This window comes from Podarcis bocagei (assembly GCF_964188305.1).
Source record: "Podarcis bocagei genome assembly, chromosome: 3".
In the NCBI taxonomy this organism is placed as follows: Eukaryota; Metazoa; Chordata; class Lepidosauria; order Squamata; family Lacertidae; genus Podarcis; species Podarcis bocagei.
Window position 1 is genome coordinate 66983892 of NC_138127.1, and position 25059 is coordinate 67008950.

At 41.2% G+C, this 25059-nt stretch overlaps 1 protein-coding gene across 7 annotated transcripts in view; it reads right to left on the reverse strand.

Annotated features, from left to right (window-relative positions):
* Window positions 1–25059, reverse strand: part of SMYD3 (SET and MYND domain containing 3) — a 349420-nt gene that overhangs the window by 305207 nt on the left and 19154 nt on the right. For 6 of the 7 annotated variants that reach the window (XR_014006410.1, XR_014006411.1, XR_014006412.1 and 3 more), the window contains exons 2-4: window positions 7616–7679; window positions 1661–1768; window positions 261–318 (exon numbers count right to left, since the gene is read on the reverse strand). Coding sequence is in view for 2 of the 7 variants with exons in the window: in XM_081188127.1 (XP_081044253.1) it covers window positions 261–318; window positions 1661–1768; window positions 7616–7679 (230 nt within the window). In the remaining 5 variants the exon portion in view is untranslated. The remainder of the gene's footprint in view (window positions 1–260; window positions 319–1660; window positions 1769–7615; window positions 7680–25059) is intronic. The other variant, XM_081188128.1, reaches the window with a different exon arrangement.

Below are 25059 nucleotides of genomic sequence, written 5' to 3' on the forward strand. Positions count from 1 at the left end.
ATGCCGGAAACATTTGTTCTTTGATTTCCAATTGTCTGTATTTTTCTTCTAGATCACTTCTGAAATTAAATCCAAAAGCACTGTACAACCCAAAAATGAAAACATATTAGTTAGCATAAAAAAACAAACACAAATTCGAAAAACAATCCTTCTAGCTCTTCTCAGGTGTTACTTAAGTTCCAAGAGGAAGTTAAATCTCAGGATGCTACGCAGTAAACATGGGAAGCATTTACAAAAAAGTATGGCTAACGTCTACTTACTTGACTGAAGATCAAAAAGGGAGTAGAGCTCTTCAGATGGACATGTTGATTGTCTTAACTGGTGAGCATAATAATAATAATAATGAATTAAAAGGATGGCAGACTAAATCATTAACTCAATTTTTAATCATTCTTTTAATACTTCATGTATAGCACTAAAAGAGCAATCATTAGCATTAATCCATTCTTGTTCATGTTTGTGAAAACATTAGTAGCATTTTGTTGTAAGTTACAACTCATTTATTCTTATTCTCTTGATTTTCACACCTTGCTTTGCAGAACACATTTCACCCATATGTTCCACTGAGTTCCACACTGAGTCAAGCACAACTGAAGTGGCTGTTACAAACCTTTTTGAATTCATTCACTGACACAAGGTATTTATTTTACTGATATGCAACATTTGTGAATATTTGTGAACATGTGCAAAAGAAGCCCCCTTGAAACTGATGTCAGACGATGAGCCATAGAGATCTGAGCTGTGAAAATTTTGAAACTACATATGAGTAAACATACAACTTCTGGATTCAACTAAGATCAAGCTAAGGACTAAACTCTGAAGCCAGCACTAAGTACACAAATTCCACAAATTACAGCAAGTTTGATTCAGTTAGGACTTCAATGCTGCTTACTCAAATTACTATTCTGGTGCAACTTGCTTGCATTTTATAACATATATTACTTATGAATTTATTCTTCTGAAGTATAGTCTGTCCTTCTGCTTCTGCATTTCCATCCCAGTGCTTAAGGATACATTTGTAATAAATCCAAAAGCGGTTCAAACAAATGTGACAGTGCTCTGCCTTTTTGCATGCATGTATCTTAAAAGTCGAAAGCACGTCAAAGTGCAAGTAGATAAATAGGTACTGCTCCGGCGGGAAGGTAAACGGCATTTCCGTGCGCTGCTTCTGGTTCACCAGAAGTGGCTTAGTCATGCTGGCCACATGACCCGGAAGCTGTATGCCGGCTTCCTCGGCCAATAAAGCGAGATGAGCGCCGCAACCCCAGAGTCGGCCACAACTGGACCTAATGGTCAAGGGTCCCTTTACCTTTATCTTAAAAGTCGAGTAAGTGATGGCACAAAAGTTTCATCCCTGCTGCCAATTGCAGAGGATAATGCAACATGAACAGAAGCTACCTACTTCCACACTGAACTACGTAGGCAGTCAATTCAAGAAGTTCTGCTTGAGGTCATTAATATGCCAGGCTCTCACTGGCAGGGAAGGAAATTTGCTTCGGCAAGGAGCATAGGGAAACTTGGGCGGACAGTTCTTATCCTAGCCTCTCCCCAACAAGAGCTATTATGAATCAATAACAACTCTGTGAAATATAGGCCTCCTCAGCCACAGTCAGGGCAGACACCTTTGCAAGGATCAATCACAGGTAGAAAGTTTACTTACTAGTTTGAAAATTATCCTGCCAACAAGCCTCACTGAGTCTGGGGGGAAGTTAGGCTCAATGCTCTTAATACACTTGCATTCCCGTTTGTGGTCCTGCCAGGCTTCTTTCTACAAGTTGTGATAAAACAGAAGTTATTTTGCCGGTAAACTTTTCAGAAATATAAAAAATATGAATTATTACTGCAAGAGACCAGTGCACAGATAAAAGCGATTTTGCGCAAGCATAAGAATATTTGGATCCAAGCCACTGATTACGGTTGGACATATGGTTTTTGCAAGAAATGCTGTTGAAACACTCGGTCTATTTTTACAGTAAGGTATGAATTGTTATTAGAATTACCAACCATTTAAATGTTTTAGTTGATCAACCATCTGTCTTTTACATCTAAATAATTTTGCATATTACCCAAACCTCAGTATAAGTGACTTTGTAGGATTCTGGAGACATATTAGAATTTAAGCAAAATTCTACCACTGTGTATTAAATGAAAATATTTTCCCTATTTCTGTAATATAAAAACTGTCCTTCCATTTTAAGCTCTCTGCCAAAATTTCACCCCACTGATCAATTAACTGAAACTATCTGTGTAGAAAAAAACACAACCCACATACAGTACTAACAACTTCCTTATATAATCGTTACATTTCTTCTTTCAACTGTTTTACAGACCACACTAAGCTACTCTGCCAGGATACTGGGACCTACCAACACATGTGCTGAAACTGCAACTAGATAAAGGAGTTCTGGACAAAAGTATTTTCCGAGATCTCACGCATAACCGGGCAAACAATTCATCCCCTCCCCTTGTTTGACTCTTTGAATTTGTAAATTTGGGTCAAGATCTGAATAACAAGGAACTGATCTCACTGTTGGCTATTTGCAGTATAGTAACGCTGCAGAGAGCTTGCTGGGGAGCCCATGCATTAAAAAGGGACTCAAAAATAACTTAGACAAGGTTTTAATAACAAAAGCAAAAACTCCTTATACACTAAATACATCAACAAAACAGACCCAACCACCAACCCAGCCCCCAGGGTAATGGGAGAGCTAGGTGCTGCTCCTTATATACTACACCCAATTGCTGACACAGCTTAATCAATACAACTCAGCAGCACTTGCTATGTTTCACAGCTGTAAAGCTGGGTCTCTGGCCCTTGCTCTGGCCCCTTAAAGACATACACATCGGGTGGAACAATGATGAACCTTTACATTTAAAGAAACCATTCAACACTCACATCTTTCAGCTGCAGCCTAGGCCAGAACTGCCAAGTTTGGGAAGACCTTTGATTTCAATAATCTGAACTATTAGACTATGTCAAGACTTGGTAAATCAGCGTTATTAAAAAAAAATCTCACATAAGCTAAAAATTTCCAGGTGCCAAAGTGCTCAAAATTGTTTCTTCACCATTTGGTTTAATTTTATTTCATATACAAACTGGAGTGTTATATCCCACAGGTCTATGTAAGTGTCTGAATTTAGTTTATTGATACTTTTATCTTTTCTGAAATAGAAATTTGTAATTGTTTTGATTTAGAGACCTTGTAATCATAAACTATACCTCCTTTCCCCATATTTCCTTATCAGCAATTGTAACAACTTACTACTTTTAAACTATTTTTTCTTGCATTATCCCCCCCCCGCAACCTGTCTGTTGTTATAATAAATAAATGAAAAAACTACAAACAAACTGGTCAATATTAACTATGATTAGCTTCAAACAATCAAATTTCAAACCATGGTGTGTGAAGCATGCTTGTTTGAAACGAACTGCTGGTAAAATTAACCACAATTTCAGATCTAGGTGAGACCTGTGAATAATCAATTAATGAATCAGAAGCTTCCTTACTCCTCTTCCCAGCTGCATGGGAGGGAGATAAGTGGTAGCTCATAATCTCAGGAGGAGGTTAAACTTGTTTATGTAAAACTAAACTGTATGTCATGACACAGTAGAGTGTTGTACTGTGTAGATATGTTGCACAAATGCTCACCGTGCTCCTCCTGGGCCTGGAAAGGGTTAGTTTAATCTCTGGGTTGCTAGTAAAACTGAATTACTGTGGCACAAAATGATGCACGTCTAAAAAGTGTGTCACCAACATAAAAGTTTGGAAAGCTCTGGTTCAGAGTAACGTCTGAATCTAGCCGATATGTACCAATACAGTGGTACGTTGGGTTACAGACGCTTCAGGTTACAGGCTCCGCTAACCTGGAAGTAGTACCTCGGGTTAAGAACTTTGCTTCAGGATGAGAACAGAAATCGTGCTCTGGCGGCGTGGCAGCAGCGGGAGGCCCCATTAGCTAAAGTGGTTTCAGGTTAAGAACGGACCTCCAGAATTAATTAAGTTCTTAACCCAGGGTACCACTGTATCATCCAATTTCCTACATTCATAGGTGAGTGTGGATCCCTAAAGTAGACAAAACAGACCATTTAAGCAGATAAGGAGGTATTTGGGGAGCATCTAAAATACCTCCTAAAGAGAGTGGGAACCCCAGAACTAGCCTGATGAAGACTGATCACATACATTCAGTGGTCACAGAAAGCTGACTGACTCTTCAGAGGGGTACATAAAACAGGGTAGGAAGGGATTGGATTGTCCTGGAGGCAGGGCTGACTAACCAGAACACTCAAACAGCAGTAGTCAGTTAATACTGCAACATTTTGTTGCAGGTCCCCCTTATTTTTCTCTAAATCTGATCTCCTATGGAAAAATGAATAGGAACAAATCTCTGCCTTTTGTAAGATGCCGTTCTTTTCAGTGGAGCTTTCTGCTTTGCAGCAACTCTGATCCTGGCCCAATGGAACCAGTAATCCTCTCCTCAGAATATTTATGTTCAGCCTCCAATTTTGACTGTCCCTTGATTTCTACCTCAAAAAGATTTTTCTGGGTTTTCGTTGTTGCTGCTGCTGCTATGCCAGATTTCTGCTTAAGGTTTTGCACAGCGGCTGGCAGGCAGGCAGACAACAGAAGCAAGAGGCATGACATGGGATTAAGGAGTGCCACTATATACAAATCTGCAAGAGCAGCTGAATGGACAAAAAGCATTTCTGTTTCTGGCACATGAAATAGTGGTTTAAAATTATACAGCTCATATTTTAATTTCACCCTTGCTCTCTTTGAACTAGGCCTGCACCAAATGGTCACAATATTTTCAGTGTGAAAAAAGTATTTTTGGAGAAGCCAAAATGGCCCCTAAATCAATCCTCAGTGCATACCTTCCAGAGTTATTTGTACGTTGTTCACGACCCAATCGGTGAATCCTCATGTACCATTATTTTTAAGGGGTGGTTTCTTTATTCTGCTAACACAATTCTGGCCACTCTGAGATCATGTAATCAATGTGAAGATGTTGCAACATCTTAAGTCAGAGTTTCAGGTTCAATCTGCAACATCTCCAGCTAAAAGGGCTCTTGATAAGAAGCTAGAAGCACCCCTGCCAGACTTTACTGGGCTAGATGGACCAAAGGTGTGACTCAGTATAAGGTATATTCCCATAAGAGAAATATGTAAAATAACTAAGCAAGGATTAGGCATCACCCCAGAATTGGCCCTACTAAACACCTTCCAAGACAACAATGCCCATTTACACCACAAAGAACTCATAACCCACCTACTTTCAGCAGCCAGAAACACCATAACCAGACACTGGAGAGACCTGTCAGGAGTAAGCATGGACCAATGGTACCAAATAGTATGGGAAACAGCCCCACTAGAAAAATTAACCAATAAACTGAAACTGACATGGGGACAAACAGAAGAAGACGCCTTTACCCCGGTATGGCTCCCCTTTATCACATACACAGCCCAACAAGACAATGACAATAATCCACCAACAGCATACAAATCAATATGGCTAACCTGATCCAAAACACCCACCCACCTCACTCACACACGAAAACAAAGATCACCACAGCCAACCACAAACAAACAACCACACCCTAGGCCAACTCCAACCTCTCTCACCACCAAAGAAACACAAGTGAACAGCAGAGAACCTGTACGAGCAACGCTGACACCAAACCCTACATACATTAAGCAAAATAGAAACATTGCCACCCGACCCCACCCATCTCCCCCCCCTCCACCCCTTTTCTTCCTAATGTCTCAACAAAGGAAACTGATTTGTAAAAATGTTACATGGAAAAAATACGAGAGACATTACACATACTTCTGTAAAACAAGAAAATCTTTAATAATAAAAAAGTATAAGGTATATTCGTATAATTCACATACCCAAACAGATTTGACTTTGTGATGCTAGAAAGCCATTTCAAAGTGAAGGTGTGCACAGAAGCTTAACCAGGCCATCTCTCAAAAACTGCTGAAAGGGCAGATGGTGCATTTAGCTTATTGTGCAAGTTTTTGTGAAAAGTTCCCACTCTCAACTTGGTTTTACTCCCCCTGGCAAATAATTGTTTTGGACTTCACTGAAAGTTCACCCTTCTAACTTATCTGCTGTTTCGCATGGACTACAAAGCGAGAGCTATCGGAATATAACTGTAACTCAAAAGTATCCAGAAAACAAAAGTTATATGAATCCAGTTTCTTTCACCCTAAATAAACAGTCGTGTCTCTAATCATTAAGACATCATTCTGCATAACGTAGCTGTACTGGCATGTTCCTCCCGAGCCAACTAAAATTGTTCTTTGAAGCCAGCCTTTATCTGACATGCTTTGTTCCTAAAATAAATGCTGGGAATGAGTTTAAAATATGCTAGAAGTGACACTGAGATGATCAACTGTTTATGCAGCCTTTAAAGGAGTAAGGAGATGAAATATGCAACATCACACAAAATCGTCTGTCTCATTCTTCTAATCTTAGCAGTGCTTTTTAAAGTTAGAAAGACATTGGAATCACATCTTTATGATCACTGCCAATTTGAATCCATTCACATCGTGAATACGGACTGCTTACAAACAGGCATAGCCTTCCCTAGTTTAGGCACTGCCATGGCTGCACCTGCTGCCGCAAAAGAACCCAGTAACCTTGTGTGTATTTTGCATGAACAGTTTAACTTGGCAAAGTCCGGCCAATGTAACATAGTGCTTTACTTCTGCTTGCATTTTTAGGCAGGTGTTTGGTTTGTTTTTTGTTATGGCTAAGTATTATTTAGTTTTTTAAAAGGTAAAGGGATAAAGTGACCCCTGACCATTAGGTCCAGTTGTGGCCGACTCTGGGGTTGCGGCGCTCATTCTCGCTTTATTGGCCGAGGGAGCCGGCGTACAGCTTCCGGATCATATGGCCAGTATGACTAAACCACTTCTGGCAAACCAGAGCAGCGCACGGAAATGCCGTTTACCTTCCCGCCAGAGCGGTACCTATTTATCTACTTGCACTTTGACGTGCTTTCGAACTGCTAGGTTGGCAGGAGCAGGGACCGAGCAATGGGAGCTCACCCCATTGCAGGGATTCGAACCGCCAACCTTCTGATCGGCAAGTCCTAGGCTCTGTGGTTTAACCCACAGCGCCACCCGCGTCCCTTATTTAGTTTGTTAGTTACAGTTAATTTGTATACCGCTTCATATTTCAATAGAATTGTCTAAGCAGCTAACAAATCCTAGCAAAAAAGAACCAGTACATAAAAAATGCAAAGCAAATTCCACATTCAAAACCTAAGGATACTACTATTATTATTACTATTACTACTACTAATAATAATAATTCATTTTTAAGTAACATAATTCAATATATCAGTGTACATAAGCAAATTAACCAAGAACCACAAAAACAAAACAAATACAGAACATAAAAATATATAAAGTTACATCAAAATGCAACATAATGACACTGTACCATTAAAAAAATTCATTGTGCATGTGCATGCATGTATAATTTTTGCTGGCCATGACAACCAATTTCCTAGATCTTAAGAAGAGTTAATGGGGAAAATATCAAGGCTAAAAGGGTAACATATTTGCATTATTCATTTGCAGCTAATTATCAGAGTAATGATTACCTGGCAACGTACATCACAGTATCTTGCAACTTTGCACTGAGAACACCTAAGCAGTCGATCCTTCCTGTTGCAAAGGAAAAAAGGGGGGGGGGGTGAAATACTTTGAATATTTAAGACAAATAACTTTCAGGTAAACTTTTAAAAAGTATGAAAAGCCTAATGCTAGAGTAGCAGTCCACAATCCAGGGAGCATTTTTAGAGCCAAGTTTCAAAGTTGGTTTTTGAAATGGTTTATAAGGCTGCTTAATGGAGTGAACTCACAAACCGGCACTTTTTAGCTTCCTAGGTTGTGGTTCTAGGAAACAGCATTCTTTGCCACTGACAACTAGGCAAGCTGTTTTGTGGTCTGACTCTTCATCTGAAATAAAAACTGCAGAGAAACAACTTGTGTCCTTGTGGTTGTACACATCACCTTTGTATTGTGCCCAGCTGTGTTTCCTAAAGTCTCAATAAAAAGGAACTTGAGAATTCTAGGTCAAAAAAATGACCTAGAATATTTACAGCTTCTATTTTTGTATGTTCAATGGGCATAAAGTTAATTATTTTAACTCTGTTTGATTATTAAACAATATATTTTCCAGGAGAACAAAAAAGATGGAAAGTCTCAGAATCCAATATTCATGCTCCGCTTGAACAATTTACAGCTTTTGCATCCTGTATGTAAATAATTCATAATATTTATAGGGGCTCTTCAAGCAATACCTGTTTGCCTTAAAATGAAATGCTACAATCCGGGTAGAATATATTTTACCTTTTATTGGGTGCAACAGTAAATAAAAGAAATAACCTTTTTATTTTATTGTTCTCTTCTCATACAGTCAACTATGTTTGTGTTAAACTATGTTTAACATAGGAGAAATCCCAAGCTGATTTGCAGTAAACAACACAGTGGGATATGGTTGGCCTTTTGAGGTCAAAAACGTGATATTCCATTGCAAGCTAAAATTCAGTAAATCTTAGTCCATATTTTATCTGCCTTAAGCAAAATTCTTGCTGTGAATCTGTAGGCGCATTGAGTTGCGGCATATATTTGTACTCTGAATTCCCCATCAATACAAAATAGCATTAAAGTTCTATCTAAATTGTTCCAGGGTCTGTAAGGCACTTGGGAGGGGGGCCTACAATAAAAAGAGATGGGGAACTAGAGATGTATTTGTATACCGTTAAGACGCTTGGTAGAAATGCTTTTTTATATAATTCCTATTGTTTGCTAAGTAATAAAAACATGTAATTTAGTCCTTCAGTTAGCATGCTCAACAAAACACCCCAAAAGATAAGTGAAGAAATAAATGACTAAAATATTATCAATTAAAAAAAATATATCTTTCCAGTGTGTGGTTTTAACTGTAACACTTTAGTCAGGTTACAAAACTTTTAGTAGACTGATCAGTTAAATCAAAAGTAGCTCCAAACTCATATGGCAGCAGATTTTTTTCTGATTAATTAATTAAGTAATTAAAAGCCACATTCCGTATTGACAATCTGCCAGCTGAGGTCCATGGAGCTGTCAAAGGGCTCATATACAAGGAGAATGCAACAGCAGGTATACCGCAGGAACATCCCAGATATGCCATCAGAACAAAGTTGTTCTGCCTCTGAAGAGGCACAGCGGGACACAGGCTGCAGCTGTGGGCAGAAGGCAGGTAGGATGGAGATGTCATATATCCTGTGTCATATATCTTGTGCCCCTTCATCCCACATGCTCTCCAAATGATCTAACTTTACACCAGCCCCTCACACAGTGCAAATAAGGGGAGAAATTTTAAAAGCTGCCTCTGAATCAAAGACTGAGTCACACCCATGTCACCATGACAGAGTATAATATACGGTGTAACAAAGCACCAACACATAGCGCAGCGCCTGTATATGAACCCCAGACAGGGAGCTCATAATTCAGATCACAGGGCACACAAAGCGATGGCAGAAAAATTCAGTTTGCTGGGGTGCTAACTTGAATATAATATTGGGGGGCAGTAAGCCCCGCCCCGCATTACTGATCACATGACACCATGCACACACAGCATTTGAATGGCAATGCCCATCAACTTTGACGGACCCAGCCCCTTCAAATATTTTATTGGGGATCCGAAGACCCCTCAGCCCCTAGGAGCTGACTCCCACGGTTCCACTTGGTAAGACATGGGCTGTGATGCAAGCATTGCTGAAGACACAAGGGAATGAATGAATGAACGAATGAACGAATGAATGAATGAAATTTATTACGGTCCCAGACCAGATTCACATTCCGTACTAAGCAAACATAAAACACAATAGAATTAAGACACAAGGGAAGTATACTTGTTAAGTTGTGGGTGAACATATCAGACGGCACAGCGATTCTTCAAACAGCTCTTGTTTATTCACAGGCCAGAACAGAACTGAACTGAAGGGTTCAGCCAGCCTGCTTATATAGAGCTCCACTACAACGCAACAGTAACCATTTTCTGTAACTATCCAATCACTGAACGTCACTTTCAATCCCTTATTTGCATATGTGGACCTGAGTGAAAACTATCTACAGTATCCCCCTGCTGGCCCAGGGTGAAAACTTCAGTACATGACAATACTTATCTGCTAGGAGCTGGAACAGGCACAACCCACTCTGGACCAATCAGTTTTGTTTGGGTTCAGATTCAAGATGTCCACTGTACTAGTAACTACAGGGCTGGCTCAGTCATGAAGCGCGGTGAAGCAGTCACCTGAGGCAGCAGAAGCGCAAGAGGCAGTGCCCCTGCGGGCACTCCACCTACACTGCCGCCATGAACAGAGAAGCGAGATCTTGCCAGAACCTGCCACTTCACAGGCGCTGCCATACAACCCAGGTAAGAGAAGCTGTGGTGGCAGCACGTTCCTGTTTTGCCTCAACCATTATTATTTTTTTGCCATACTGCCAGCTCCCTACAGCATCTGAACAGCGCGACATCTTGCTAATACAGTACATCTCTCAAGCTAATGTGCAGACCCGATACACTTGATGGAAATAAGGTGGGTGCAAGTAATAGTCTGAACTGCAGGCTCGCGCTCCTCTCCCTCTCACTACTTTCATCTTTGAGATTCATATCAGTTATTACTCTCACTATAGTAACAGGTGTGAAAATAAGCAGCAGCTGCATTTCACAGACCATTATTCAGGATCAGCACAAAATTCAGCTGTTTTGAAGTCAAAACATACTGATAGATCCAAACTCATAAAACCACATAATTGTAGAATTGGAAGGGACCACAAGGGTCATCTAATCCAACCCCCTGCAATGCACTCTGGGGCTCAAACCCATGACCCTCAGATTAAGAGTCTCATGCTGTACCAACTGAGCTATCCCAGCAGTCATATAATATTTCTGAAATAGTTGATATTAATGCCCTGTGCAGGATTTATAGATCTTGATTTTCAAAAATGTAAACCCCAAAGTGATGACAATTAGCATATTAATTCAATCTGTTTTTCTTGGCTTTATGCCAATGGCGCCTACACAGAATTCAGTGAAATCCATTCAGGTTAATACAGAGGTATTTTGGTTAAACTGGACTGTACATTGGGGTTTCTAGATCACTGCAGGATTGTTAAAAATGTATTAGATAGTTTAACAGTAAAATGTAAAAAGATAGGTAAGGAGGGACATTGTAGAGATTTTTGTACAAAACAAGCAGATAGCAATAACCTTTTTCTCCTCTCACAAGACTAAAACTCGGGGCTACCCAGGACAGTGGATTCAGAACAGACACAAGAAGCAACTTCTTAACAGAAAGCAAAACTTAGGAAATTCACTGACACGGTATGTGGAGATGGCTAATAACGTAAGAAGGCTTTAAAAGAGAGTAAGAGAAACTCATGAAACAAAGATCTATTAATGGCTGTCATGGTGGCTGTATCTAACCTCCACGTTCAGGGAGAGAATGCCACTCGACACCAGCTGCTGGGAAACAAAAAAGAAGAGGGTTGATGCTTTCAAGGCTTGTTGCAGAGAGGGGGCTTCCTGGAAGCATTTTGTTGGTCATGGTGGGAAACAGACTACTGCAATAGGCAAGACCTTTGGTCCAAGCCATCAAGGTGGTTGTTATGTTTGTATAAAGCTACAGTGGTACCTCAGGTTACAGATGCTTCAGGTTACAGACTCCACTAACCCAGAAATAGTACCTCGGGTTAAGAACTTTGCTTCAGGATGAGAACAGAAATCGTGCTCTGGTGGCGCGGCGGCAGCCGGAGGCCCCATTAGCTAAAGTGGTGCTTCAGGTTAAGAGCAGTTTCAGGTTAAGTACAGACCTCCGGAACGAATTAAGTACTTAACCTGAGGTACCACTGTATATGTGAAACTCACCCAGTAGCCCACAACCTGCAATCCCCTGGCAGCTCAGGACTTGGCTCACCCATAACTGTGGAGCTAGGCTTCCAGGCAGCTCGCTACAAGCATCAACAGCTTAGTAAAGCTTAGGTGCAAATGTTTGGGTCTTTTGTGGAGGGCCATGTCCTCTATTGTCCCATGTGTCAAATAAGCAACATGTTTTAGGTAAAGAATAATTATCCAAGTTCTGGTTTTCTTCTTCATCCTGTTTTGATGATATTAGAGAATAGCCAGATCATTTGTGAAGTGGTCTGGCTAAGATGGTGAAAAAGCAAATTTTCTTTCAGTGTAGTATAAGTGATCTTTCAAGGTCCTTTCCCCAGTTGTTGTCTTTTCAGTCTGCATGTTGTCACGTTGCTCCTTCAGATGTCCCACTGCTCTGTGTTATCAGTCATCACAAAAACATCAGCACATCCCTGTGTCTATTACGCTCACTGCTAGAGGCCAGGCTGGCCTTGGAAACTACCTACCTACGAGTCATTTTTCTCCTCTGTGCAGACCTAACCTTTCTTTTCACCATACTAACAGTTCAAGCACACAGTGAAGATAAAAGAACAACAGGAGTTTGAGGAGCTATTCAGGACTTTGAAATAAGTTGAGGTGTGTAAGAGTTCAGCAACAATGCATCAATACTGAAAAGAAGACGGGTCACGGCATGAGTTACGATTCTGAGGGTCTAATCCAAAGTCCTGTTGAATCAATGGCATGCCTGCAGCATATTTCAATAGGTTTTGGTCCATGCACTCTGTGAACTGCAGTAATTATGCGAATGCAGTCTTTATAAAAACACAGGGCTCTCCATTTCCATACAAAGACGTTTTTCAACAATACTGTCGGAGCTTTACATAAGAAACGACAACTTGGTTTGGATCAAGGCCCAAGTAGCAGAGCTACTTCCATTTTCAAAAAATGCCCCAATCAGATGTCTCTACAAGCTCACAAACAAGGCTATAAGGTAATGGTCATGTGTGCTATTTGCCCCCAGCATTGTAAGGATGTGCCTTGTATCTCTCTGTGTGTGTTGTTGTTGTTTTTTTTAAAAAAAAAGCTGATCTGGTTCTGAATCGCTCTGTAGCCTCTCAGCTGCAATCTGTGTTTCATGTTCTGAGCTGCTCCATATAAAAGAAAGCTCTGTGTTCCCCCATTCACTATAAAGAGGAATCTAAAAACAGCTATAACTCCTTTTGACCAATATGGATGAAATGCACTTTCACTCCATAGCTCCTCCAGAATAGATTAAGCCTGCCAAATTGCGGTCAAATGGGTTCGGGGGTTTTTTGTGGGGGAAGTAATAGGGACTTTCTTTCTTTCACAAAAGGGACGTGGGTGGCGCTGTGGGTAAAACCTCAGTGCCTAGGGCTTGCCGATCGCATGGTCGGCGGTTCGAATCCCCGCGGCGGGGTGAGCTCCCGTCTTTCGGTCCCAGCTCCTGCCCACCTAGCAGTTCGAAAGCACCCTTAAGTGCAAGTAGATAAATAGGTACCGCTTTATAGCGGGAAGGTAAACGGCATTTCCATGTGCTGCGCTGGTGCTGGCTCGCCAGAGCAGCTTCGTCACGCTGGCCACATGACCCGGAAGTGTCTCCGGACAGCGCTGGCCCCCGGCCTCTTAAGTGAGATGGGCGCACAACCCTAGAGTCAGACACAACTGGCCCATACGGGCAGGGGTACCTTTACCTTTACCTTTCTTTCACAATGCCTTGGAGCTGGGGTCTGTCTCTTTCTGACCTTAATTAAGAGGTGGTACGTATTTGTGTGTTTGTGTAATTTTGCAGCTTCACATTAGCCTTTCTGTCTAGTGGTTGGTTGTGTCCTCCAACTGACCAATAGGCCTAACAATATGAGACTGCCTAGACTGCTGCCTGCAGAGTTCTGAAGAGCTCAGGGTTGGTCTGTGGGTTTTGGAGTTTTTTTTCTAAAAAGCAGAGCAATATATGGATTTTTAAAAAACTTAAACGAAAGTTTTAACTTTAAAAATAAAGCCTCCACAGCTGTGCTATAGAACTAAAAAGCAATATAGAGCTCTGCAGTGCCCTGCAGGCAACATTTTGGATATCCTTACTTCTTGAAAAGCCCAAGGTCCAAGAGGAACATAGAGATATCACGGAAATACAGCACAGAAACAGAGCAATGAAGTGACACAAAACTTTGTGCCAATGCACACCATTAGTATAGTGCCACTGTCATCAGGTTATATTTGTTTCTTAAGTTTCCCACCTTTCCTCCAAAGAAGCCAGGGCAGAATTTTGCATCGCAGCCCAAGAAGCCCAGGGACCAAACTCCAAAGCACAACAGCTGTGCAGCTAGTTCCATCCTCCTGTTGTAACATCTGGATCAGGGTAGCATAAGGTTTTGCAGTTCTTTAACCACTGTCCTACACTGGCTGCTGATAACAGGGGCAGTGAAACCAAGAACTCTGTAGTGTAACGACACCAGACAAATTCTACTAGATGTTATAGAGGGGGAGAGAGGAACAAGATCTGTGGCTGTCACTTACATTGGCAGCAATATGTTGACTGTGGCCCTGAAAGAGAGGGGATTATATGAGCAAGGCCACTCACTGAGTTTTGTAGCTTAGTGGGAATTCAAAACCTGGAATGCTCTCACTTAGAAAAATCCACATTGTAGCCTCTAGTTCATGCTATCTCTGCTGATTCATGATACGGGGCTAAGGATGACTGGGGCATTAAAGCAAATATTTAAACAGCTCTATGTTCTGATACAGGGCACCACCCTGATGTATCTAAAATCCTCTGTTAATGCAGAACTTTTCTGTTTATTTTACTTTACAATCCCTTTTGCAACATTTTCTGTTGGAAACAATTGTGTTAAAATCAAGACTGACGTCACGAGACACGGTTGTCAGAGTTGCTGAATCTGTACGTGAACCAACATGCAATTATTATTCTGCTCTTTGACTTGCAGGGGGTTAGATTCACAGCAGGCATTCAGTGAAAACCTGACAAACCTTTTCTGTTTGCTGCCCCTGCCCCCACCCATATCATTCTAGTCAGGGTAAGTTCAAATAATTAATATCTCCTTATCTCTCCTCTTCACATGTAACCTTGGGATGATGGTATGCTGCTTTCAAAACCTTTGAGACTAAAAAAAAGTCTGAGGATAAGTAACTTCTGTAAGTAAAACAAGGCCTTAGTCAAATTGGAAAAATGCAGAGCAGACCATAGAGTTACTTTAAGGAAAAAAAGTATTATTTCTGTCAATTTACTTTTTAGGTTAGCCTTCACTTTGGGGGGGTTGCTTCAAAGTGCCTTTCAAGGTTATATTGTCACTCACAAAAGGTTCCTATGGTACCCATTCTACCTGATCAGGGATGGGGAACCTGTGGCCCTCCAGATATTGTTGGACTACAACTCCCATCATCCCAGGCCATTGCCCATGCTGGCTGGGGCTAATGAGAATTAGGAGTCCAATAACGTTTAGATGGCAACAGGTCCCCCAACCCAGTTCTAGGTAATTAAGCATTGCAGCATTTAATTATCTATTTGCTTACTTGTTTTATATCCCAAATTTTGCCTTTGTGTCCAGTTGAAGACCTGCAAGTAAAATGCCATTCTATTATTGTGCTGCAGTATTGCCAGAACGGCCAACCTAGAATCCTCTGATGCCAGACCCAGGTCCTATCTACTGGAGGAAGGGGAAAGGGCAAAGGTGTGCCTGCAGTAAATGAAGGTATCCTTTTTAGCCAGATCAGCAAGGAAGCTAGAGGCAAAAGCCTTAATGCAGTTCAGGATTTATTAGCTGACACTGTAGCCTATTGGTGCAAGGAGTTTTCCTTGGCTAATCTCCTTAGTTTTCCCCTGTAGCCAGCATAAATTTCTGCCTAATCCCTGACTGCCATTCCTCAAGTCATCAGTTCAAGTGCTGCCTGGGGAGCAAGCCAATGTAAGTCTTGCCATCTTTGAACCCTGGTCCATTTCCGCTCTGCTTGCCTTCCTTGTACAGGTTATAATTACAGCGGTTGCAAAGCATTCATCTGTTACAACTGAGTTAGGACAGTAAACCAGTTTTAGATTATGTGGACAAGGTCAAACTTCAGTTGCACCAACCAGAGAGGAAATCAAGGATAGATGCAAGAATAATCATAGGGTAAACAAACAAATAAACAAATCTATACTAAATAGAGTATGGTATTACAGTGTACCTTTCCTTATAATGTGGAGTAGGTTTTACACCACTACTGAAGCAGAGCATCAATAATTCCTGGAGTAGATGGTTGAAACAGTACAATTTCCCATACTTTCAATACACATTCCTTTTTGTGTGCAGCAATGCTAGCATCTGACTTCAAATGGAACTGTAATGTTGAAGCCTCTTTTTTTACATTTTATATATGGAAATCAACAGAAATCTCATGGCACTTATCCAGTAGCTCCCAATGAATCCCACGAATATATCCATGTTTACATTAATGAGAAGGAAGAAGCCAATGATCAGTTGAGTAGCAAAAATCAGTATTTGACAACTGATACTGGTTTGTCAGTTTTAACTAGTAACTAGAGAATATTTTGATCTATAAATTATGCATTTTTCAGGCTCCTGAATTATTGCTGTGGATAAAGCTTCTTATCGCACTTGGTCTACTATGCCTTGCCATCATGGGTATTCATTAAGAACCTGGAGGCTTTTTCCTTTTTCCTTATTTGAAAATCATACATATTTAAGGTTATTTCAGTTCAAACAGGATTTGGTGAGAACCTGGAATAAATTGTCTTCTTGATATGCCAATTTTAATGGGAATTAACCCAGTAACTGGGTGAAATGACTGCACACAGATTTTGATCTTTGTTTTGTTTTTATTATTTTCCTTGAATAAATATGGTTCCTATGCTAGAAACCTGCCAACACGATTAGGCAGAAGCATGACTGCAATACAGAAGCAGAAAAGCTGAAAGCAAGTCATGGGTGGCACAGGAAAGGAATATAGTTGCATTATATTGCATACCCCTTCCATCTGTGACCACACCTGTCAACAGGGCAACTTCACACCAGGCCTACAGTAGATCTGGCACATGCTATTTCCCTCCCATGGACTTCAGTAAGAGGGAAGAATAGAATATTAAGCAAGCTGCCCATCCACATTGCATGAACTATGGAGAAAGGACACATTGCATCCAAAGAGAGCACTTCTGTTAGGATTCTTTTCCCGTGTTGCAGTCATGGGATTGTTTTTATTACATGACGGTGTATGTTTTCATTCCACATTGTGGGAAGTCATGGAGACAGGATGTTTGTATTACTGTGTTTCCATGATGTAGGACGTTTGTCCTTTCTTCTTTCTCTTTGCTGTCTGATGCTGAAGAGGAAGGAGCTGAGTTACGATGCTCCTAATGTGTATATGTAAATAAACATAGTTTAGCCAAATGCTGCGCTACTGAGTCTGTACGCTGACTGCCTATACTCTGCTGATCCTGAAGTGTGCTGATGCCTCTAAGGTATCAGTCGCTGTGATGTTCAGGCTGGAGAAAGATTTTGAATCTCCCGAAGGAAGGACCAGGAGGGAGAGAACATGCCAGTCGGGCATGTGTCTCTGCCAGACTCCTACTTGTGTGTAGGACCTCCTGGCAAATATACAAAACAGCCTCCAGAACACAAACAGGAACCTCAACAGAATTCTAACGCTTCTGTGCCTATAGCAGGTAGCCCTGCCTCAGGACTCCAAACACAAAACAGCACCCATCAGAGTTCAGCAGGACACCCCAGGATCCCAAGACACACATCTCCCCTCCATGGCTCCTCCTACCCTCCTTTACTACATGTGAATACTGTGTATTGTCTGAACCACATTGTTGGACCTCTGGCAAGCTCCGTTAGAGATGGGTAGCTGAATGCGTGAACTGACTCCATTAAAAAAATATTGCCTTTGACATGAGGCAAGATGAAATTAAAGTTCACTTTCCTTGCGGTGAGCCATTCCCACATGGAAGTAATGGTTTGATAATGCAGTTAAGTGATGAATATACATGCATACCCAGCTAAGCGGGTCTTCACTGATGGCTCGGTGGATCTAGAAATCACATCGCTGGATGCAACCCAAAAGCAAGCAAGAGTTGAATCTAAAGCTTTCATCAACGTACACAGCACACTAACTTGTAACTGAACATGCCTAAACACCTTATCCAAATTCATCTGCACATTACTTTACATACATACTGTCAGGGTACTGCCATCGGAACAGGGTAGGGAAGCAGAGGGGCAGTTGGGTTACAGGGAACCTCCGAAAATCTTGAGAAGCAGTTCCTCTTCCTGTGGTGGGGAAAGCCACACCTCCAGTAGGGAAGAGGGGAAGGGACCAGAGGATGCTGCTGCGAGCCTCAGCACCGCTCCTGGCCAAGCCGGCCAGGAGGGAAGCACGTCTCTTCCGTTGCCCACCCTGCGCAGAGGTGTAAAACGCAAAGAAGGAAGGAAAAGGCTGGGGGTAACTAAGCTCTTATGTTGGGGGAGGACCCGGAAACGACCACTCCCGGATTCTGCTAGCGATTGAGGCAGACGTGAACTTGTGGTTCTGCACTGTAAATAGTTTTGCACCAAACTAAAACCTGTAAAAGACAGGTCAGTGTCCTGACTGGTTACTCACGAGCAACCACCATTGCCATCTGACACATACATACCTACTTTTATTTGTATGGTACCTTTCCACAGTTCAAGCCATGCTCAAGGTGGCTTACAACGTGGGGAAAAAATACTTTAGATAAGACTAACATCAGCAAAAACTCAATTATCACAAAAATGAAGGAGAAATGAATAAAAAATGTAATATAAAATTATTCAACTTCCTATAGTGTTGAATTCCATCCCTACAATATGCATTCATGCTTTAATGAAGGGTTGTTTGCTTGTATTTTTAATGAGCAAGCTAAACAAATCCTTAAGATAGCAATTTAACATGTTCATCTCTATCTGCACTCTAGTGACATCCCATGGTAAAAATTATAAATTGATCATATACTTGCTGAATGTTCTTTTTTCACACTACCAAACATGTCCAAAAAAACCCAAATCAACCCACCTAGCAGAACAAAGGTACACATATGCAACCACAGTTAGAACCCTGTTGATGTTTTAACTACAGACCAACCGCACCTTTAGAATGAATAACTCAGGGAATTACTTGCCCTCGCATGCCACTTTTACTTAGCCAAGTAAGCACTGTCAACAAACAGCCTTTGTCTTCCTCCCATATGTGCTTCTTCACCGTGTATTTTTTTAAAAAAATAATAATAAATGGCTTAAACCACAATAGTCTTTAACAATCGTAAATGCTTTGTGTTGAAAAGTGTTTTCCACATATTTCTAATACTTTTTAACCCTCGCTATATCAGCTTTCCCCCTCTTTGACTCAAGAAAAGCCTCCCTTTCACTCTCTGCACTGGAGATCTGCTGTCCAGGTGCTGTCTAAACATCCTCACTTGCTGCTCTGGGAATGTGATTGGCTCACTTATCCAAGCATTCTACTTTCTTATGAACCATTTCTCAGGGCACCTAACATACCAACTTGTATTGCCTCCTCTTTTAGTTAGGCAATTTTCAATCCAACCCATTGTTTTTAACAGCTCTAGGAGACAGAAATTCAACAGCTGAAATCTCCAGTACAGTCATACCTCATGTTACGCTTGCTTCATGTTACGTTCTTTCATGTTACGTCCCACGGCAACACGGAAGCACTGGAAAGGGTTACTTCCAGGTTTCGCCGCTCGAGCATGCGCAGAAGTGCAAAATGATGTCACGCGCATGTGCAGAAGCGGCGAATCGCAACCTGCGTGTGCACAGATGGGCCGCTTCGGGTTGTGCTCTTTTCATGTTGCAAACGGGCCTCTGGAATGGATCCCGTTCGCAACCAGAGGTACCACTGTATCTCATGTTGCATTTTTGCCTGTTTTACAGCTGTTAAAAGTAAAAATTTCTACCTGCAAAAAGCCCGACTTCTAGAAAGACTCATCTGAAAGGCTGGGAAGATAGGTTTCTATGTAAACAGTAGCAGACTCAAAATATAACTGCCAGCTTGTCATACATATTTTTGGAAAGCTGGCTTATCTAGGCTGCTCCAATTAAAACAGAATCAAAACACATTGTTTTCCGTCTTTTTTCTATAGCTGGGGATATGCCTGTCAATTGACAGCTTAGTTTGCTATAATTTTGCCTGTTGTTGATTTGTTCTATTGATTGCAGGGTTGTGATGTTGTCAAGACACTTGGAATTTTGTAGAAGAAATAAAGATTGCTGGATAACCACACACAGAGAAGGCTTCCCACCATTGCTCTCGATTCAGAAAAAAGTTTCACATTTTTGCAACATCTAAAGATTATACAAAACAAATAGAATCTTAAATTAGAATTTTAATTAACTCTGCAATACTTAAATATACTAGTTTGGATATATAGAGCCCTTATTAAAATCAATGCAACTTATCTAAGAGTAAACAACTTCAGGATCTGGACATTTATGTGAAATATAAAGATGTTTCAGTTTTACTAAATTTCTAATGCTATGTACGTGACACCACAGACTTTCTGAGGAAAATACAATCTTTAAATAATCTTCCCAACAATACTATACTAGCTACTATGGATGTGGAATCTCTGTATACCAACATCCCACACAACGATGGTTTACAAGCTATAAGGAACACCATTTCAGATAAAACCACAGCGGACCTTGCCACCAAACTCTGCCAATTTGTCCTTACCCACAACAACTTCAAATTCGGTGATGACCTGTTCCTTCAGATCAGCGGCACAGCAATGGGCACCCGCATGGCCCCACAGTATGCCAACATCTTCATGGCAGATTTAGAACAACGTTTCCTAAACTCCTACCCACTCAAACCTCTCTTGTACCTGCGATACATTGATGATATTTTTATCATCTGGACACATGGTCAACAGACCCTGGTCACCTTTCACCAGAAATTTAATGATTTTCACCCCACAATCAACCTAACAATGAATCAATCCATACAAGAAATACATTTTTTGGACACTACTATAAAAATACAGGATGGGCGCATAGACACCACCTTATACCGTAAACCAACTGACCGACAAACATATCTACATGCCTCTAGCTACCATCCCAAACATACCAAACAGTCCATTGTATATAGCCAGGCACTACGTTACAGCCACATCTGTTCCAATTCTACAGACAGAGACTCTCACCTAAGAGATCTACAGCAAACCTCTTTAGAACTAAAATACCCAGCAGATGAAGTTAGACAACAGATCAACAGAGCCAGACTGATACCCAGAGAGAACTTGCTGCAAGACAGACCCAAAAAAGAAAACAACAGAACACCTCTAGTCATCACATACAGCTCCCAAGTTAAAACAGTACAACACATCATCAGAGATCTACAACCTCTCCTGGACAATGACAGTTCTCTTTCTCAAGCTCTGGGAGGAAGACCTTTCATTGCCTACAGACAGCCACCCAATCTTAAACAACTCCTAACCCACAATAATACTACTACCAGACTTAACACGGACACTGGCACCAGAGCCTGCAATAAACCCAGATGCCAACTTTGCTGCCACATACACCCGGACAACACCATTACTGGCCCCAACAACATCACACATACCATCTCGGGACTATTTAATTGCTCATCATCTAACATTGTGTATGCCATCAAATGCCAACAGTGTCCTTCAGCTCTCTATATTGGACAAACAGGCCAAACCTTACGCCAAAGAATAAACGGACATAAATCTGACATCAAGAATCACAAAACAGAGAAACCAGTAGGAGAACACTTCAATCTCCCAGGACATTCTATACAAGATCTCAAAGTAGCTGTTTTACTACAAAGGAATTTCAGAAATAGACTGGAAAGAGAAGCTGCTGAATTGCAACTCATTACCAAACTCAAAACCATGGAGAGACCTGGTTTGAACAAAGACATTGGATTCTTATCTCATTATACATGACTAAGCCATTTTTCACCTTCTCACCCCTTGCCTTTTCCTGGAAGACCTATTGCAGTCGTTAAGAGTCGTCAACAGGCTCATCTCAGCTATCTGCCAATCACCCATTCCCACCACCCTTCTGAGTAATACCCCTCCCCACCTTCTCACTATATAGAAGGACCTGGCAACTTCTGTTTCAGTGTATCTGAAGAAGTGTGCATGCACACGAAAGCTCATACCAAGAACTAACTTAGTTGGTCTTTAAGGTGCTACTGGAAGGAATTTTAAATTTCTAATGTGTAAGATCTTTTCTCTTCAGAATCTAATCTGGTTCCTCTTCTCATATTTTTCTTTCTCTTAAAGAAATAGATATTTATAATTTCTGTTTTACAGATGAGATTTCCATATATGACCATATTTACAAGCTTGAAGGAAATTGATCAATAAATAACAGAACAATTCAGATATGGCCTAAATCCAACACAGGTAACTGTTTAAGTCCACTGGAGGTCAATAGGCTTAACCATGCCTAACTGTTATGAATTTAGGCCTATATTTATTGATCGATTTGGATTCCAGTGACTGAGAAGGATGACGTTTCCTTGGTTTTATTGATTATCCCAGAACATGAAGAATATGGAATACCTTCATAATGGAATAGAGGTGGGATGGTGGACATTTTTCAGTCCAAATGTCACATTCCCCCATGAGCAACCTTCACGGGTTGCATGCTAGGAATGGGCAGCACCAGAAGCATATCCAGTAATAGATATGACATTCCAGGCCTGCAAAAGTCAGGGGTATCTATACATAACATGCTCAACTCCATCCTGGCCCGCATGAAGCAGTCACAGCTAAGCACTCAAGGAGGTGGTGGAGCAAGCCTAGCTAGCATGGGATGGGGTTGAGGCCTAGAGAGACACCTAAAGCCTACGTAGGGTGGAGGGACACATTCTGCCCTGTGCCTGAGATTTCTCATTCCTGGAACGGAAAACCGTTACTAATATTTCAATTTACAGACAGAAAACCAAGGATGGAAAAGAAGCAACTTCCGCAAGCCACTCAGCATGTCTATGGCCCAGTAAAGATCTAAAGGCAAGTCTCTCAGAACAAATGTTATTACTCTGTCAGCTGGACTGCCTAATGAAGTAAATGGAGCAACTCAGTTGGACGAGTTGTGCATGCATGTCTACCCCGGAGAGGTCAAACTTATTCCTACTAAATATACAAACCATCCTGTACCACAATGCAAACCTCCTGCTCTGGCACCATATATTGCACTGTATTCAACATACAGTACACAAAATGGTGTGACAATTGCAAGCCAAATGACATTGGGAAAGTTCTACTGAATGGCTAATAATCATCATTGACTGCAAAACCAATTTGCAGCATTTCTTCCAGCTTCTAAGCTTTGCTTCTCAGCCTCTCCTGCACTGATGTCTCTGTCTCTCTATATATACATCCTAAGAAGCGGAGTTACAGTGTCACTGTTATCTGTCACAAGAGGAGAGATTGTCAATAACTCTCCTGCTCAGTTGGTCCAATCACATCACATCAGTGAGCACATTTCCATTTCAAAAATTGCTGCTGGTGTTGAAGTTACTTCAAAAGAGACACAAGCACTGCTGCACAGTATGAATTGGTATGAAAATGCCAACCTGACATGGCATGTTCCTGGATGTTTCAGACAGATTTTTCCAGATACATTTAGTTAAAATTGTATTTTAGGTTTGAAAAATAACTACATGTTCATCACTGAGCCAAATTGCCTTTTGCCTTGAGCCCAGAAGACATGGGCCTTTAATCATCCTCCAGTAGTTTATAGAGTAGGTTTTCAGTGAAATAAGCTTATTTGGTTTAGCTTGACAGCCACGGAATTACGCTTTGCACAATAAAGAGAAAAGATATTTTATTATCTGTTAGCTATGGCAAGCTTTCACTCACTGGTCAAAGATGAAGAACCAACCAGAGGTTTTCACTAACCCATACCAACAATCCATTTTGCAAGAAAATGGTCTGAATCAAGAGCCATGCTGTGGTCCATGGAGTTAATGAAATGCCAACATAGTATCACTTTTGGAAGCATTTAATTTTGAGAACAAATAACGGGTGAGCACAACTGGGTAAGAAAAAAGGAAATGGAAAAGATTCTCGGCCACTGAGCTATTACTGCTGTTGTTAAGGGAAAAGGATGGACACTGTCAAGGATGACAGTGTGTGTGTGTGTACATGTATTTATAGGACACTGCACTCTCATGTGTACCGTACCATAAGAGCTGGGAAATCTGTGGCCCTCCAGATGTTGTTGGCCTCCACCGGTCATGGATGATGGGAGTTGTAGTACAACAACATCCAGATGGCATCAGGTTTCCCACCACTGCAGTACATAAATTGAAGTGAATAGAATAGAATAGCAGACTTGCAATGTTTCTGAATACCAGTTGCTGGAAACCATGGGAGGGGAGAGTGATCTTGTGCCCATATTCTGCTTCCTGATTTCCCACGGTCATCTGGTTGGCCACTGTGAGAACAGTATGTTAGATTCGATAGGCCATTGGCCTGATCCAGCAGACTATTCTCAGGTTCTCTAGGAAGGGAGTTCCAAAGTCTGGGAGCTGCTACCAAAAAGGCTCTCTTCTGTGTCCCTATCAAGCATGTCTGATAGCAGGGACAGGTTCATATGAGGGAATACGGTATTTCTGAATAAGCACTTACACTAGTCCTTTTCTACATCTAGCTTCCTGTAGGCATCTGGTTGTTCACTACTGGAAAAGGTTGATGGACTAGCCTTTGGTCTGACCTAACAGGGCTCCCAGGTTCTTCAAAATTTTGCTTTTAAAGGGGGGGGGAAACGAGATAGCACTCTCCAGAAATAAATCTCCATATTAGGGCACTACAAAAACAAAAGCCTAATTGCCTGTTGAAGTATAGCTCAATACCAATCTTGACAGCAGGAATGTTGAAGAGCACTAATCAGTTACATAATTCTTCTCAAAAGAGCATGCTACAGTGATTAAATTAATTTATTTTATTCTTTGTTTATCTAATATCACCAGTGGCCACAACTTTAAGTCATAAACCATGATTAAGCAAATTAATCTGTGTTCCTCCCTTAGCTGAGCTGAGAAACAAACTATGAAGTGGCTGACTTAACACCATGTCCAACAGAGCTCAAGCTT